This window comes from Malurus melanocephalus, unplaced genomic scaffold (genome assembly GCF_030028575.1).
Source record: "Malurus melanocephalus ecotype Western Australia unplaced genomic scaffold, MMel_1.1 scaffold_41, whole genome shotgun sequence".
In the NCBI taxonomy this organism is placed as follows: Eukaryota; Metazoa; Chordata; class Aves; order Passeriformes; family Maluridae; genus Malurus; species Malurus melanocephalus.
Window position 1 is genome coordinate 1,153,933 of NW_026623273.1, and position 17,615 is coordinate 1,171,547.

At 34.9% G+C, this 17,615-nt stretch overlaps 1 protein-coding gene across 7 annotated transcripts in view; it reads left to right on the forward strand.

The window, feature by feature from the left end:
* The window catches only part of NIPBL (NIPBL cohesin loading factor), a 154,326-nt gene that overhangs the window by 95,351 nt on the left and 41,360 nt on the right, over positions 1-17,615 (forward strand). For 5 of the 7 annotated variants that reach the window (XM_057364678.1, XM_057364677.1, XM_057364681.1 and 2 more), the window contains 2 exons: positions 191-1,711; positions 15,120-15,302. In XM_057364678.1, coding sequence (XP_057220661.1) covers positions 191-1,711; positions 15,120-15,302 — 1,704 coding nt within the window. The remainder of the gene's footprint in view (positions 1-190; positions 1,712-15,119; positions 15,303-17,615) is intronic. The other 2 variants (XM_057364682.1, XM_057364684.1) reach the window with 1 other exon arrangement.

Sequence of the window (17,615 nt, forward strand, 5' to 3'; positions counted from 1 at the left end):
AATACATGAAAAAGTATTAGCTAGAGAAGTTCTAGTCTTGCCTTTAAATTCAGTGGGCTTTGCTTTGTGTGCATGTACATGCTGAGGAAGATTAATTGTGGGAAATGGAGGGGAATGGACATTCTTCCTTGGACATTTTTTCAGTTTTTATATATAATTTGTGATTATTTTTTTCTCTTTTAACTTGCAGATAAGCCTCTCAAGAAGCGAAAACAAGAAAACAAACCACCAGAGGCTGGAGGTGCTGCTGGAGGAAACAGAGCAGCTTCTCAGGAGACAGGCTCTGCAGGAAATGGGGCAAGGCCAGCATTGATGGTTAGTATTGATCTGCAGCAAGCCGGAAGAGCGGACTCTCAGGCAACAGTAACTCAGGATTTGGACACCATCAAAAAACCTGAAGAAATTAAGCAGTATAATGATGGGTTTGTGTGTGTTCCCCAAGAAGACGCTGTTGGAGTTCTTAAATTCAAACCTGAAAACCATCCAGAAATTTTTAGAAAAAAGTCAGACTTTGAAAGTCAAAAGACAGATATCCAGCAAAATGAAAACAGACAAATGGAATTCCAGCAAAATGAGAGCAGACGGTTGGAAAGTAAATACAATGAGAGCAAGCAGTTAGAACTGAAACATGAAAGCAGACAAATGGAAATGAAACAAAATGAGAACAAACAGACAGAATTGAAACAAAACGAGAGCAGGCAAATGGAGATGAAACAAAATGAGGGAAAACAAAATAATGGCAAACAGGAAATGCGACAGAGACCAGAAACGCCGAAGCAGAAGAGTGAAGGCAGGCCTGAAACACCAAAACAGAAGAGTGAAGGAAGGCCTGAAACACCAAAACACAAACATGATAATAGGAGAGACTCCGGTAAACCTTTGTCAGACAAGAAAATTGAAATATCTAGGCACAAATTAGATGTGAAATCTGATCCTTCAAGGATGAAACCTGAAAGTAGACCTGATCCAACAAAACAGAGACCTGATGGGCGCTCAGTTTCTGATACACCAAGGCGTGATCATGATAGCCTTAAACAAAGATCTGAGGACAGGGGGGAGTCAGAGAGATACAGAGGAGATCCATCCAAGCTTAGAAGGCCTGAATATTTGAGATCCTCAAATAAAAGTGAACATGATTCTAAGCTAGGTATTAAATCTGATGGTTCAAAACCTGAGAAATTTGAAAGGAAGTATAGGCATGAATCTGGTGATTCGAGGTTTTCTTCTGGTGATCAGAAATCAAGACCTGACAGCCCTCGTATTAAACAGGAAGGTAAAGGGGATTCTAGCAAATCAAGACCTGATAAACCTGGTTTTAAGTCACCCAACAGCAAGGATGAACGAAGGACGGATGGTAATAAGAGTAAAGTAGATAGTAATAAAGCACATGGTGACAATAAAGCAGAGTTTCCCAGTTATTTGTTGGGGGGAAGATCTGGTGCATTAAAACATTTTGTCATTCCAAAAATCAAACGTGATAAAGATGGCAATGTTACTCAGGAGTCAAGGAAAACTGAATTTAGAGGTGAACAGAAAGACAAAGTAGAGAAGATTGGGCTAGTTGAAGATCTAAATAAAGGAGCTAAGCCTGTAGTTGTCCTTCAAAAGCTTTCTTTGGATGATGTGCAGAAATTTATTAAGGACAGAGAAGATAAATCAAGGGGCTCTTGTTTTAAACCTAACAAGAACAAGTCATCCAAACCTAATAAAGGTAAGATTGTTTTAATATTAATTGCATTTTATCTTTTACACCGGTGTTCTTGTAGATTTTTTGCTTCTGCTGTTAGAAATTAAATGCAAACATTTGATATTTCATATGCTTGCTTATACAGTGATTTTGCGAAATAAAGTGAAATTAGTCTGATGACTTGTCATTATTGGAAATCTTGATACAAATGCACTTGAAATTATATATTTACTTCAGTGCAAGTACTTGAAGTGGCAACACTTAGATGGTCTTAAGCTGTATTTCGCCTGTGTTAGTTTAATATGGTAATTTATCCAGTGAAATGTAACTGTTGCATGTATAATTTTACGTGATTTAGGTGTGTCTGTATAAAGGACTGCCACTACTGTAAATAGTGTATCTGGAGAGATAGGAAAGATTATATATGCAAGCCCTAAAGTTCTTCTACATATTTAATTTGAAGTGAAATGGGTTTTTCCAAGGTATGTTTTGACATGATGGTAATAAGAGCATATTTGCGAAGTCCCATCTGCTTCTTTAACACTCTAATTATAAGTCAGTTGAGTAGGTTCCATATTTGAGACTTTGTGACAATAAACTTAGAGTTAGGTCTGTAAGAGTCAGTTAGGTCTGTATCATTGTCTTTAGTGTCCCTTATACTCAGAACGAAGAAAGYTGAGAGGTTGGCTCACATTTTCGAATTAGTAGTATGGATAGGAAATAATTCAGAATAGCTTGTAGATTTGACATTAAACTGATTGTCTCTTCTGCAGGTTTAACACTTTTGTAAAAAAAAAGATTGCTTTTCTTCTTGGTGCAATAATTTTGGCATTTTTGGTTTCAGACTGAAATAGATCATTTCACTTTGGGAAATCAGTATTACTAAATGGTTAGGTTTCCTTTTTTTCAACAGTAAACAATCAAAGAATTTATATTTGTCATGTAGTCATGTTTATAGAGTTGTTATGTCTTAAAATAGACAGATCAAAAGCCAGAGGGGAGATTTACAGCTGTGTGCAGGATGATTTATGAATCTATTTCCAAGTGTATAATGAATTCAAGATTAAAACATTTTCTTACACAGCGATCTGATAAAAAATGATGTGGAAATCATCTTTGTGAATGTACAATTATTTTATGTGCACCTGTGAAGAGGTGTTGCATGTATCATGAATTTCTTATTCTATACCTGTTTTCTATCTACTAACCTGTTTATATCGACTTTAAAAAGCTTTAATAATAATTCATTATGTGTATTAATTCATTGCAAAATATTAGCCTCCTTGTTAGGATTTTCTCTTTGTCCTGGAAATATGAACATTGTTCCTGTCCTTTTCTGAGGTTCAAAATGGGCAAAATTTCCATTTCTCATAATAGGTATCTAGATGCCATACAATTATGACATCTTTGTTCTCAGTTTAATCTGAAGGTTTCAGATTAAACTCTTGACAGGGAATGCTGATAACTTTTTGATGGAACTCAGATCTAGACTCAGGAGGATAGATTTTGAATTCACACAATTCTATGTCCAGAAAATCAGTTACTTTAAAGTCTTCAGAACCATAGGCGGTGAACGTATGCTTTCCAAAATGTTTCTGCATTACTTTTTTCTTGTAATCTGTATTATATATGGTTGTGTTTGTAGAATGTTATAGTAATGTGTAAAGGTTTTAATCACTCTTGGTGAGATTCCAGTAGCTGTCACACATGAACAATGACTTGATTTTAAAGTCAGGTTTATAACCTTTACAATGTTTTTCTGCATTTTTTTTATTTCCCAAGTCATCTTTTTCTTGAATACTTTTAAATAACATAGCACATATTTTGCAGGGCAAAAATTGTTTGAATTTGATATGAATTTTTGCAGTTGTATTCAGAATAAGGTTCTTACAATGATACTAGAAATAGTTTTCATGAAAAGAATAACGTAACTATTTTTATCTTACAAATCAAGTTTTCAGTGTTCAACAGGCAGATTTTGGAGAATGTATCTTTATATTGCAGTTTTTTTTCATGTGTATATTTAGTTCTGTATGTTTTTCCTGGTAACTTTCTTCCTAGAAAACATTATGGTAATTAACCAGGTGAACTCACATGTTTGAAAAGGTACATAATTTATAAAGTTCTCTCTTTTCATAAGGCAAAGTCTATTTGTCAACAGCTAACTGATGTAGATCTATGCATACAACTGCCCCAATGTCCTCACTCCAGTTGAAATAATGTTTACATTTTACTTGGTGCCGTTTTTAGTTTTAAAGTTTTTAGTACACTAGGGAATGCGGTTTTCATAAACTTTCTTTTAATTCATCCTATACTACATAGTAGATTGTAGCAATTCTTTTCCAGTGTTGCCTTTTAGCATCATTATTCAGCTTCTCACATACCTCTTACACCACGTAGCCTAGTATATTTTACTTTATCTTATTTCATAACCCTTGTATCTCTTGTCCTTCCTTTTTTTGCATTCTCATCCATCCCTCCTTCAAGAATATGTCTTCTGGCTTTGTCATGTATGATGTCATTACTGTAATTTATCTGAAATGCAGTTTAAAATAGGGCTGTTCAGTTAGTTCAAAATACCATTTAGATGGTCATTCTGTCTTAGGGGGCATCACATTTGTACATTTGTAATGCATTCCCATGCATTACAAAACTCAATAAAATTTACTTGTGTTAAGCTACAATTAAGTCTTTGCAAACTGAAAGTATATACAACTTTTTGCATTGTTTCAGTAAATTTTAGATTTTAAAATCATGCCTTTATTTGCATTGTAGTTCAAAAAGACAATGTAACACCAAATTTTACGCAGGTTATGAATGGAAGGGATACTCATAGTATGTGACTGTTAATAGTGAATCARTCCAATAGTCCCTTTTGGCATTTATGAGTAAGAAGAAACTTTTCTCCTCTCCCTCTCTCTCTCTCCTGATCTTTGAGCATTTTTCTGAAAGGTTCACTCTATCTCAGAGGAAAGTTACAGATTTTTTTCATAGTATTTTTGTTACAGGGTCTTGTGGTGAAGTCTTGTGACCAGTTTTGTCCAGGTCAGAATGAATTGTGACATTTTCTTTGTCTGATTTTGACATCTGCAAATGCCTTTTATCTTGGTTTTAATGCAAATGTATGTTGTTCTGGGATCCATGACAGCTTTCCCTTTAACCTTGTGCCTGCAATGAGGAGGTCATGTTTGCTATCCTTTCTTTTCAGAGCTTCAGCGAGCACCTTCTCTGCTGCATTTTAGAGCTATGCTGATCAGCTTTGTTGGGATGGGAGCTGTTACCGGTTTCATGGTTACTGCTTTCTGAACAAGACACATTTTTCTTTGTTAAAATATGAGTAATGAGAGAAACTGTAACTTGCTTTGTAAGGGGATGTCTAAGTAGGTTTATAATGTTTGAAGGATTGTCTTTGCAAAATAAGCATCTTTTGGATCTTCCAATATCACCTAAAATGAGTTTGTTGTTTTAAGGGGAAAAAAAAAAATCGGATCTGAATGCTATTCCTCCATTGTGTAGATTGTTATGGGATTTCATGATCTGTACAACACAGAACTGAAGATGTAAGATTTTGTTGCTCGCTACTAGTCTTCCTAAATATACTATGTTCTCTGCTGCTCTGATCTGAAATTTGAGTAAAGATTTGACATTTTTTGAAGGTGCTTTGCATACATACTCTTTACAGGATCAGCTGAAAATTTTACTGCTTAATCATCTTCATGTCATTAAAACAATGCTTCTGAATTCTTCTGTGTTCTGTGCTTGTATGGTTGGTTTAGGGTTTTTGGTTTGTTTGTTTTTAATTCCAGGTGACTTTTTCAGAGCCTATAGTAACTGTAATTTGGCATTTGTGTGACATGACAGTTTGTCTTTTGGGATCTAGCACTGTTGGAAATAGTCTCACTCGTGAAACAGAGTTTCAAGGAATGACAAGAAAGGGAGTATTTCAGGATGAAAAGCTGGATCCGGATTGTGTGGGCTCGGTTGATCAAGCTTGTGATGCTGCTCACAGATTTCTAGTTAGCACAGCTGAACTGCTTAAGGATGCTTTATGGTACATATGAAAACTGGGCAGAAAGGGAGTTCCAATTTTAAACATTGTTTAAGTCCTTCTGTATAGGACTTCCGTAAGAACAGAATTTGCTTATGAATGCTAGCACATCAAATTTTATAGTTGACTCCAATTTAGTTCCAAAATAACAGTTTCTTAATCCTGAAAAAGTCACATGGAAATCAGAGGGGCTGTAAGGAAATAACTGGAGTAAAAACATACTATCCTTGTAAAGGGAAAATTTGGAATTCAGCTTGCTTACCATGAATTGTGCTTTTGTAAACGTTAGCATTGTGAAAATCCTCAGTTCCATATAACCTGAGTTTGAAAACATTGTCTTGGAGTTCCTGGTAGCAATTGCATTTGCATGTGTCAAGGCCAGACTAATAACCTGCTGACCGTCTTGCATGTGTAAGCTGCCCCTGGTGGATCTGTAGAAAGTTACACCAAATTTGAGAGGAAAAAATACCCTTTTTCAGCATTCACAGCAGAAAATTTATAATTATTCTTCTCAGATCAAATGTCTAAACTGTCTTCAAATTGAAATTTAATTGTAATTAGAAAAACAACTGTGGCTTTCATAAGAATCCTACAGTCTCCCTGCTTTTTCTCTTTTCTGAGATGTTGGTRACTACCTCCTCTCAGCTTAACTAAACTGGACGACAAGACTGCCTCATGCTTGTGCCATTAGAAGTATTTCAAGATATGTTGGATTTGCAGTGCATTTTAATATGCACTTTGTTCATTTAGCCCTGATTATTTGTTTTTCCTTTCTGGATTAAGAGTTTCACTTTTTGAAAAGTATTCCAAGCATTGTTTAAAGTCTAAACTATATATAACTTACTAAAGTCTAGGAAGATGTGGTTTCTCTAACATGCTTTACACTGGAATGGTTTGTTCCTACTTGCAAGAAATTTTAAGGTATGGTGTGTCTGTCCCATTCCAGAAAGTAGCTGGGATTTCTATGTGCATTGTACATCCTCTCTGGGGCCTTCGTTTTTGGGGCTAGTTTTTCCTAAGTAGATGTTGGATAAACTGGTACTGGTACACAGCAGGAATCAGCACACTGGAGTAATTGCTTGTGTTGATCTGTTACTGGTAATATGATATTTTCACCACCAGGCTTTGCCTGGGGCTGCTTCCCTATTATTTGTTTCCTACTTTAGACTTTGCTGCTAAGGCAAATATTTTGAATCTTGGTCCTACAGTGCTTCTCTGTATCGGATGAGTGAACTTTGCACGTGTCATACCGAGTTCTTAGCAGCAACAATAAATTTGACCCAACCCACTAGTTTCATTATACTTTGATTAATCTGAAATACGATGCTTTGTCTGTTTACAGATTTAGGAGTGCATTGTTTAATTAGTCAGATTTTGAAAAATTACTTTGGCATACATATGGTACACATTTATTACCTAATTTGTCAGAACAATTTATTGAAAGTCTGAAACTGCTCTTGGTTCATGGACATGGATGCTTGATTGAGTTCCTCTTGCTTCTGGAAATACATAAGGCTGTTTTGCATAAATAATTCTTGCAACAGTGTGTAAATGCATTGCAATGTGTAAATGTAGCCCAGCAATTTGTCTGATGTCAATTACAGTATGCAATGCGGACTTGTTCATGTTTCTAAAGATCTAAATGTAGATGTTAATCTTGGCTTATGTGCAGGGGTATGTGCTTGAAATTTTTGGTTTGAATTTTCTTCTAGGCAGAGGGTAAATTTGACTAAACACAAATACCAGAAAGCCTCACATTTGCTTCTGGAAGATTAATTTTTCTGTTGCTCAACATTTTCAGCTGTCCTAGGCAACGCTTTTCATGTAAGAAAATTTAAAATGTTTACTTGAAATTTGGAGATTATTTTTGCTCCATGGGAATATTACCAGCAAATAGAAAAGAAGAACATGAAATCTTTTTTGTCCTTCAAATTACTTAACTGTTGTTTGCATTGAATAACTTTTCCATGAATATACATTTTCTTTAATTATCTCCCAATCAGTTTTCCTGTAGTATTTTAAATTTAAAGTTAAAACATAAGCAATTTTTTGTTGTTGTTCCTTATGTAATTAAGTTACCTTGAAGAAGCAAAATTAGTGGCTTCATGCAGTATTTACAATGAGAAGGACTGAGAATGTTCCCATGCAGCAGTAAGGAAAAAAAAGCGTATCTTGATGTGCCTAGAAGTTACAGATGAGATGTAAAATAATGGCTTTTGTTTCCTTATTCTCTGCAAAGGTCTTGGTTGTGTTGTATTCCTTATATGGAAGTCTTTCTTTTATAGCAAGAAAAATTCTGAGGAATAATCTGATTTTATTTAATTAAGGTCTTTTTTCTCAGGCTCAATTAACAAAAAATCAGAATACATGGCTGGGAAGATACGTCAGTCATCAATTTCAGATCCCAAACATTAATCATCATAGGGTCAAAGGATGGTTTGGGTTGGAAAGGATCTTAAAAGATCATCTCATTGCACCCCTCTGCCATGAGCAGGAGCACCTTACACAGGATCAGGCGGCAAAGAGCCCCATCCAGCCTGGCCTTGAACACTTCTGGGGATGGGGCAGCCACAGCCTGTCTGGCAAGCTTCTTCCAGTACCTCACCACCTTCTCAGTAAAGAAATCCTTTCTAAGATCTAAACTAAATCTCTCCTCTTTTGATTTAAAACTTTCTCCCTTTCCTTATCACTATCTGCCAGTGTAAAAAGTCACTCTCCCTCTTTTTATGAGCCACTTTGGAGTATTGAGAGGAGTTTTAATAGAAGAATATTAACAGAAAATTACATGCTGGGTTTTGCAACTGTACTAAATACAGTTCTTTATACAGTAAAACTATTTGTCTTAAACTTCAATAAATATATATAAAAACAGTGATAGCAAAATCCAAAAGCAACCCCCAACACTGGTTCATAAGAACGAAGGAGTTTGTGCAGCATTACATTTATTTCAATTGCTAACCTTGCTCCTTTCTATTCTGAGTCCCATTTTATTTTTTGTACAGCATCTTGGGAAAAAAGACTGCTCTAGCCTCCTTTAATCAATTTCTGTACAGACAAAAAGCAGACAATAAGGAACAAAAAACTTGTATCTACAGTTGCTTCAGCAATCAGATAGCTTGAGCACATCACTGATGCCAATATAAATGTGAGTTCTCTTGGCATCTTGGGAGAGTGTGTGTTGGATATATTCCCAGTTCTCTGCCTGGTTATTTCAGGGTTTGCTTTGGAAATCTCTTCGCTCCTTCTAAAAGTTTTATTGTGCCGCAAAGTGTTTTGTGCTGTTGTAAAATTCTTTTTTGAATCTATGCTGCTTAGCTGTGGTTAATGATCATCATTCGGTTGTATCATAGAATTATTCTGTTGCCATGGCAGAATTCTTCTCTGACCACCCTTTCTGGTCCCATCTTTCCAGGCTAGAGCTAAGGATTGGAGTAAAAGCAGGGAGTGTGATTTTTAATTTTTTTCTGTTCTGGAAGCCTTTCCTTTGTGCTAATATTGGGGCACATGAGGAAAAATTGTTTTGAAATATATGTTCAAGCAGTTTCTATGAATTGTAGGACATAGTTCTCCCTCACACTACTTTTCTCCAATCTGCTAAATTCATTGCAGCAGAGAATTGTGTGTATAGACCCTTGGGTGGTGGTGAGGGCATCTCAGTTTCCCACCCAGATTCTGGCATGAGTGTGTGTGAGGTGGCCTCTGAAGTTATCCACTCATGAATGTAGTCAAAAGGTGAGGGTTAGGCACTCAGTAGAGGGTCATATCCTTCTAGATAAATCCTTGTAGGATGTAGCTGTATACTCTTCCATTGGCTTTACAACAGTGAAGGACAGAGGAAAGAGGAAAGCTGCTGGAGTAAATGTATTACTCCGTTTATTTTATTTCCATCAGTATTCATTTGATGATGAGTTTTTCAGCTGATAGTAGGGTGTTGAGATTAAAGTGGAACTTCCATTTTATAAGCTGAGGTGTCCTCCTCAGAACTTAAATTGCACTAAGAAAGTGATTGGGGTTTCCCCTCTGTGCTTGAAAATGTTCAGGGCACAAAATTATTTGGACAAGTGCGAAGCTGGTGTGTAGAAGACTGATCACCAAAGACTCAGTGTACCATATAAAGAACACACTGGAGCATTTAAAGGGAGAACCTGGTGGAAAAGACATTATTGAATTTTCACACTTGAGAAAGAACCAAAAATTTTCAGCTTTAACCAGCTAACTTTTCATCAGTGTACAGGCATTCATCTGGCCCTTTACATTGCAGTGCCTGAATGCTATACTGTAACAGTAGTTAACCATTTTAGAAGGATGTTTATCTTCTAAACAGCTATATAAGGTAGGGAAGTACTTTTATCCTTTGTTTTTTTCTCTTTTACTTTTTTCTCTAAAATACAACCTTGAGTAGTTGCTGTAGATTTAACCTGTGAGTCTCTGCTTTTGTAGCTGCAGTGACATGGCTATTCAACAAGATAGCAGCATAATATAAAAATTTCTGGAATAAGGCTATTTTATTTCATTTAGCACAGATTTGAAGATTGTTTGAGCTAGTCCAAAAAGAAACTACTTTCCTTCCTACATATGTTCCTGACATAAGAGGAAAGTGAAGCTGTAAGCTTTTATTAGATAAGGGAGGAATATCATATATCAAATGCTCAGGGAGGATATTTAAGGAAGGTGAGCTTGGCCTTTATAGAATAATAGCAGGACTGGATAAACTAGTCATCAGCAAAATGGGAAAAGTCCAGTAGCAGGTAATGCCTGCAAAAAAGGAACAAGAAAAGGGCAAAATTGAGCTGCAGTTAGTATGGTTTTACTTTTAATGTCCAACTGAAGATGAGTGACAATTCTGTAATGTAGAAGCTCAGCATTCACACTTCAATTGCTAAACGCTGAGAAATGTGAAGTAAAGATTCATATCCTCACCCCAAGCATTATTTGGGGTGTCATTATTCCCCTCTCAGATCCTTGTGTGTTTTTTCATATAATGTCTTTGTAGTTGGAGAAAGTTGCATTTAAAATCAAGATACATTGAGAGATTACAAATATGAATTTGCATTAACTACAGTTTTGCTTATTGCAGRCCATTACCACAAAGAAATATTTATGTTTCCACTGTAATAACTGCTTTTTACAGTTATGAAAGTAGCAATCAGAGCTTTGTTTCTAACTGTATTTTAATCATGATGGCTCATTAGTTCATAGGAAATTGTACCAAGATCTGATCTAAACTATGTGTCTGTTTTCCACATGTGTCTGTTTGCTTTTGGAAAGCAAAGATAAATCATAACTGAGAATATAAGGGTTTATTTATGTTGGGTTTGATTTCATGACAGTAACAGCCTCTCTGTTCCTGGAAAGCTCACCTATGCATTTATAAGAATCATCCTCTTTTCCTTAGGTGCTTGGTTGAAGTTGTTATATCAATCCCGGTGAAAGTAATGTGAACACTGTTGTGTCAAAAAATGATTGTACTGTACATATGAATGAACTCAATAAAAGTCCATGTAGATACTACCTTTCTTTAATGTTTAACTTCTCTTGAAGAAAGTTATGATCTCCTTGACTTGCAGATTCAACACTAATGAGCAGAAAGATCTACTTGACTTGCAGATTGAACACTAAGGGATATTACATCCTCTTAAAGATTAGATATGTGTAAATATTACCTAAAGCTGCTCTACAAATTTGAAACACATGACAAATTACAAAACACAATACTGAACTGTGAATCAGAGCTGTGATTTTCCATTAGTTTTTTGAGACTTATGTGGAGATGGGAAATACTGTACCCTCTGTATATTTATAGAAATCTTTCTACTTTGCACAACAAAACACTTTGAAAAGCTTCCCAGACTATAATAAAGTATGGGAGCAGGCTTACAGACCAGTTCATTTCTGACTGAGATTCTTTGATTGATCTTTAACTGTACTGTATTTTCTAAAGATGTGCTTGGTGAGAAGACATGTTATTTTGAGGGTCAGTGGTCATGGGGTAGTAGATGCAGATTCATTAGTATGTTTTCTTAGAAGCTTTTTGATAGTAGCAATGAAGCAAAACCAATAATTTGTTCTTCTCCAGCAAATAACTTCTATGTAAGTTGTGGACAGCAGTGCATGTGTTTGGAGAAGCACTATAGCAGTGGCTGTTTGTGTGTGCAGTTCTGTGAGATGAATTGTTCTTCTATGTCTTTCCTTCAGTTTCACCAATGAGGAGTTTGTTAGCACGCTCTTCTTGGCAGTAAGAAAAAGGTTTTGTTACGATGGTWCTTTACTTCAGGGTTTTTTTCTTTGTTTTTGCTTTAATAGTTGCAGCAGCTTTGAAATTAGGTATAAATAATATCTGAAAAGTACGCATACCTATAGTCCCATTTTAGGCATATTGTATACACTGTTCACACAAATTGCAGGGTTTTTTTCCATTGGTCACAGCAGTCCTTCAGCAAAATATTTGGGCATTCTATTAAATTGTTGAGTAAATTTTTAGTAAAGTTACCTTCCCTTTGCTATTAAAAAGCTGTGCACAGTAGAGCCAAATGTAACTGATTAAAGTGAAGACATGGAAGTACATACTAGTCTTACCAACCTTAGCAAAAGAATTGGAAAATTGAAAGTGATTATACCTGGATTTGTAGATTTCAAAGAGGTTTGCATTGTATATTCTGCTAACTGTTTTAGAAAAGTTTCCCATAAACTGAAAAGACATTAGGATGTGTTTTATAAACTAATTCTTGTTGCCATGTGACTGGATTCTTATGGTGAATTGGATTCTTGTATTTCTTTACTACCCTGAACAAATAAACAGTGCCTTCATTGTAAAATAAGAGATACTAAAGAAGGAATTGAGTAAGATTTCTAGTGACTTTTGGGCTGCCCTGACTCAAGGTAACATAATTATTAGGGTAAAATAAATCTTAACAAGCTCTTGACAAAAGCACAGAATATCCCTGATTTTCTTCAGAAAGGAAAAGTTCTTCTCTGTGTATATTAAAGTTGTACATATATGTACAGTCATGATTAACTCTTTTATACTGCATAAGTAAAACTCTACAGATTAAGTTGTTTACAATCCTCAGCAGCTAAGGAAACTGGGTATGTGGCACGCTTCAGGGAACATTTTGACAGAAAGAAAAGCTTCAATGATAGTGTATGGAGAGCTTTATAATAATTCTATTTGTTCTCTTTTTTGCTGTTCCCTACTTGAATAAAGTAAGCTTTACCTATTTCCTAATAAAATAAAAATGGGTAAGCTTATACTGGAATCTGAAATATCTGTAACAAGAGGGAGTGCAAATCAAGCAGTAATTGAATTTAGCACTGGAGAAATAGAAATTTGAAACTTTTGAGATGAAAATAAAATTGGTTTCACAAATATTTAAAATAGTAATTTTTTTCCCACTTATTTCTGATGAATGCCGTGAGATTTGATTTATAGTTAAAGAATGAGTACAAAATGAAAAATAAGTAAGAAAAGAAAGCAAGAATATATACTCCTAGGAGAGGATAGAATAACCTGTGAGGTTTTTTTGCTGTTTGAGGATTTAGTGCAACTTTACTTCATTGACTTGTAGCTGTCTTCTGCAGTATTTTTATTTGACCAGATCTACTGTAGACTTTATGCTATGTGTGTAGTCCTGCTGATTTTTAATGAAATTACCAAGGGGTGTAAAATTGAAAATATGTATAAGAGAACCAGGATGTATGGCCTTCTATCCATTTTATCTGTGGAAATTGTCTTAAAACTTGTATATGTTAATTTTTCTGTATTCTGGGGCTAGATGTAAGCTCCTCATGCACTATATAGGCACAAAAAGTGTGGGGACACCACTGCTCAGATGCACAGCTCTGCAGCATCGAGACTGGACCTGGCTGACCTACGAGTCAGCTGGTACACACAGAGGAAATGGTCTGCCCATGCTGGCATACTTCCACCTGTCTGAAGTCAAGTGTACTGCCCACAATCATTAACTAAGAAACATGGTCAGCCATAGTGTGAAATGTTTTACAGCATTTTCCAAAGCAATATTGAGAATTTAGGCAACTTTAGCACATGGTGGTTGTGTAAGAATGGCAACACAACACAAATAGTTAATAGCACAATGTGGAGGAAGCAAGGACAACTTTAGCTATCACTTTACTTCGTATATATTTCCTTACATCTCTTCAAAACCTCCAATATTTGAAGTTAAGTTGTTTTTAAAATGCACTTAAATGAGACAATTTTCAGAATACATTTTCAACCTGGAATCTCATCTCAAATTAATGCTGTTTAAAGAGAAAAATCAAAAATCTAAAGACTGTCTTGGATTAGAAGTTAGAATATTAGCACAAAAATGGAAATAAGCTTTTGGAAGTTAGGGTAGTGATGTAGTGAATGCAATTTAAAAGTATATTATCATTCAGAAGATAGGTTTTTTTTTTGAGGAATGTGTATATATAGCAATTTAAAGTGATTTCCTCTCTAAATAATATAGTATGCATTGGAAGGAGAGAGAGGAGCTTATGACAAAGATATTTGTTCTGTTTCTGGAAAAAAGATTGACAATGTAGTTTAGTCTCATAGTCTGCAAATCTGTGCAATAGGTTCTTCAATAAATAAAGATAAGACATCAAATGAACAAACCCCCCAGAAATAATTTTGAATTTGTTTTCCTTGTGTCAGTTACAAAAATTTTGCCTGCAAATCTCCTTCATTTGGACTGCACATGGGTTTAATCTTGGTTTCATAATGATGAGAATGGTGTCATATTGTCTACCTATCTATTATTGATTTGTGGTTCAGCTAGCTGTTTGTATTAAATAAAAATTTTTCAAGTTCATTTTGTAACAAAATTGAGCAAATATTTGTGTTGCATTATAATACTGCCAGTAGGAGGTAAGAAAAAGCCTGAAGCAAAAGCTGGGTTGTCAATGATTTAGTCTGTATTTAGGGATATGATCCCAGAAGTTTTGTCACATGTTGTCCTTTACTGGAACAGGGAATATTGCTGTCTTGTGTACAGTGATTATTCTGAATTATAGTAAACAGAGATGGAGTAAGGCACTAAGAATCCATAATTTGTTTACAACTCTTAGAAAACCTGATAAATTCAGAGGATGAACTGAAATAAATCTGAACTTTGTGGATAGAGCAGGGATATAATTCTACAAAAGTAATTAATTTATATGACAGACAAAATGTTTTATTGAAGGAAATACATGTGTAATTTATTGTGCTAATTTCTAATTGTAGTGTGAGCTTTGAAAAAAGGCTGTCAAATACATTCAGGTGTATCTAACTGTGGTATTATTAGTCGTTATCCTGCCATTGGTTCCTGGGAAAGGATGGTAGTGTTGGGCCCTCTTTTTATCTTCAGGTTCACATTTGCTGTTCTTCCTCTCCACTAATAGGTAGCATAGATCAGTCAGTGTTAAAGGAGTTGCCTCCTGAGCTACTGGCAGAAATTGAATCCACCATGCCACTTTGTGAACGTGTGAAAATGAACAAGCGCAAACGTAGCACAGTTAATGAGAAACCAAAATATGCTGAAATCAGTTCTGATGAAGACAACGAGAGTGAAGAAACTTTTGAATGTAAGTAATAAATCATTCTTTTCCTTAAGGCTAATATTTTGTTTTTACAAATAGGTACACTTTTTTTTTAAAGTTAGTTATCCTAAAACATGCATCCCCAAATTTGCGGTCCTGACAACTTACCTGGCCAAGAACTCATTTTTCTTTTAAAAAAACAATTGCTTGATTACAGTTTGTCACTCAAGATGAAAAGCAGTCAGTTGTTTTCCTGACTACTTTAATGGAAGCTGCTGCCTAGATTTTCTTTTCAGTTGTACCAAGAAACATTTCTAACCAATCAGATAAAGGAAAATATCCTCTAAACAAGCACAGAATTTACATACAAATGCCTGCAAAGAAAAATTTCATTAAATAATTCTTGAATTGCTCTTTGTTTTATTGATAAGAAAAGTGAAGGATCCCCCTCCAGAGTTTTTCTGCCACACTAAATTGAGAATCTTACTGCACAGAAGTTTCTTTAAATGTTTCTTCTAGTATTTCTCTCATCATATTGCTTGAAAAACTGGAGTTGTTCTTGATGGATTCTCAATACCATTTGCTGTTGATATTATTCTTGAATTAACTGTTTTCAGGGGAAGAGAGGAAGTTTCTAGTTAGAATTTTGCCATGCAGTTATAGAAAGTTTAAAAAAATGTTGTTTTCCTCTAAGTTAGGAAGGCATTTTCTTCTTGTTCATAGAAGTATGGTTGGTATCAGTTGATAACAGTATCAGTCTCTGTGGTTGTACACTTAACCAGCACTGGAAATAAAATTTTAGTACAAAGTGATTCAGTGCAGTCTGAGCTGTGTAGCCATGCAGACCTACAGGAGGAGGAATCTTGCTTATAATGACTTTTTCCCAAGTTTTACACCTTTGTTTGTAGAAACACCTTAATGGATTTTCATAACTTATAATGTGTTGGGTTAGTATTTCTTAAGGTCCAAATGAGAAAGATTTGTTTATTCTGCTTCTTAATATGTTTCAAGTTCTCATCCAACAGAGACACTGTGTTTTTGCACATGAAAATTATAACAGTGATACCTTTGGTCTTTGTGAAAGAAGCTGAAAAGAAATGTCCTTCTGGTTTTTTTTCCTATTTAACTGTAACTGAATAATGCTTCTTTGTGCATGAATGTGAGGTCTTGAGGTAAATTGTAATCAGTCTAAATAATGGCAAAGGATTAATGATGATTTGCTTCATTCAGGAATTCTATATTCTCTGTTTATCATATCATATATCGTGTCACCTGTCAATGTCAATGATTTGGAATAGTGAATTGAAAAAATTAATTAAGCAAAGTTTTTTAAGTTGGTTGGGAATGGAGACAATTGTCAAGAATCTCAAATACCTCAATCTATGTATTAGCCATAGTGCCTGTTGAAGTTCTTAAATACAAAGTAGAACAAGTTAAGGAAAACTTTCACAATAGTTATATGCCTTGAGGATTTCTAGTTTCATTATATCCACTCGAGATCTGGCCATCATTCTAATCAATTCAGTGTGTACATCTGTTTTAAAAAGAGTATTTCATAAAGAATAGTGCAGAAGTAAATTAAATTTAAAACAAGACAAAATTATCAAAAGTGGAAGATTTGTGGCAAGTGCACTGAATAGGTTTGTATTGTTATAAATACATGTTTATTAATTACTATGTTTACCTAAAACTAAAATTAAAAACAATATTAAATAGTGATTAATATAGAAAAAGAGGAGTTTCTTTAAATATTTCATTAAGAATGGACATGACATTAAAGTAAATAATGAGAAATTAAAGACGGATGAAGTCATTCTCTTACAGTAATTGCTAAATTTGATATTGCAAAATGTTTGGCAGAGTTCAGAAGGAAATTAGGTGTTTATATTCCAAATAGTATTTATTTATGTATAAAATCATAAACTCTTGCAATGTTACAGATACTTGAATTTTTTAGTCAATTTTATTGATGTTAAAATAAATACTGTAGAGCAGAGATTGTGAATAGTTGATTGTGAATTCCCTCATTCACATTATTTGCTCTGTAAAGCTAGCAGAACTGTAGCACATTCTGTTTTGCCGTGCAGGACTGATAAACTGTTCATTCTTAAATTCTGACAGAAAGTGATATTGGAAGTTGTTTTCCTCATGGAGGTGTAACTGGGGTCAGAATTCATCCTACCGAGCTTAGTGTTGCAGATGATTTGTAAACTGTGGAGAAAGAGTCACCTGTCTCCACAAAACACTGTCACCTGGGCTGAAGGAAGTTAAGATGTGTAAAGCCTTTTGCTATAAAACTCCTTCTTTCTTCTCCAGTACATTTACTCCAGGTATCACAGAATGGTTTGGGTTGGAAGC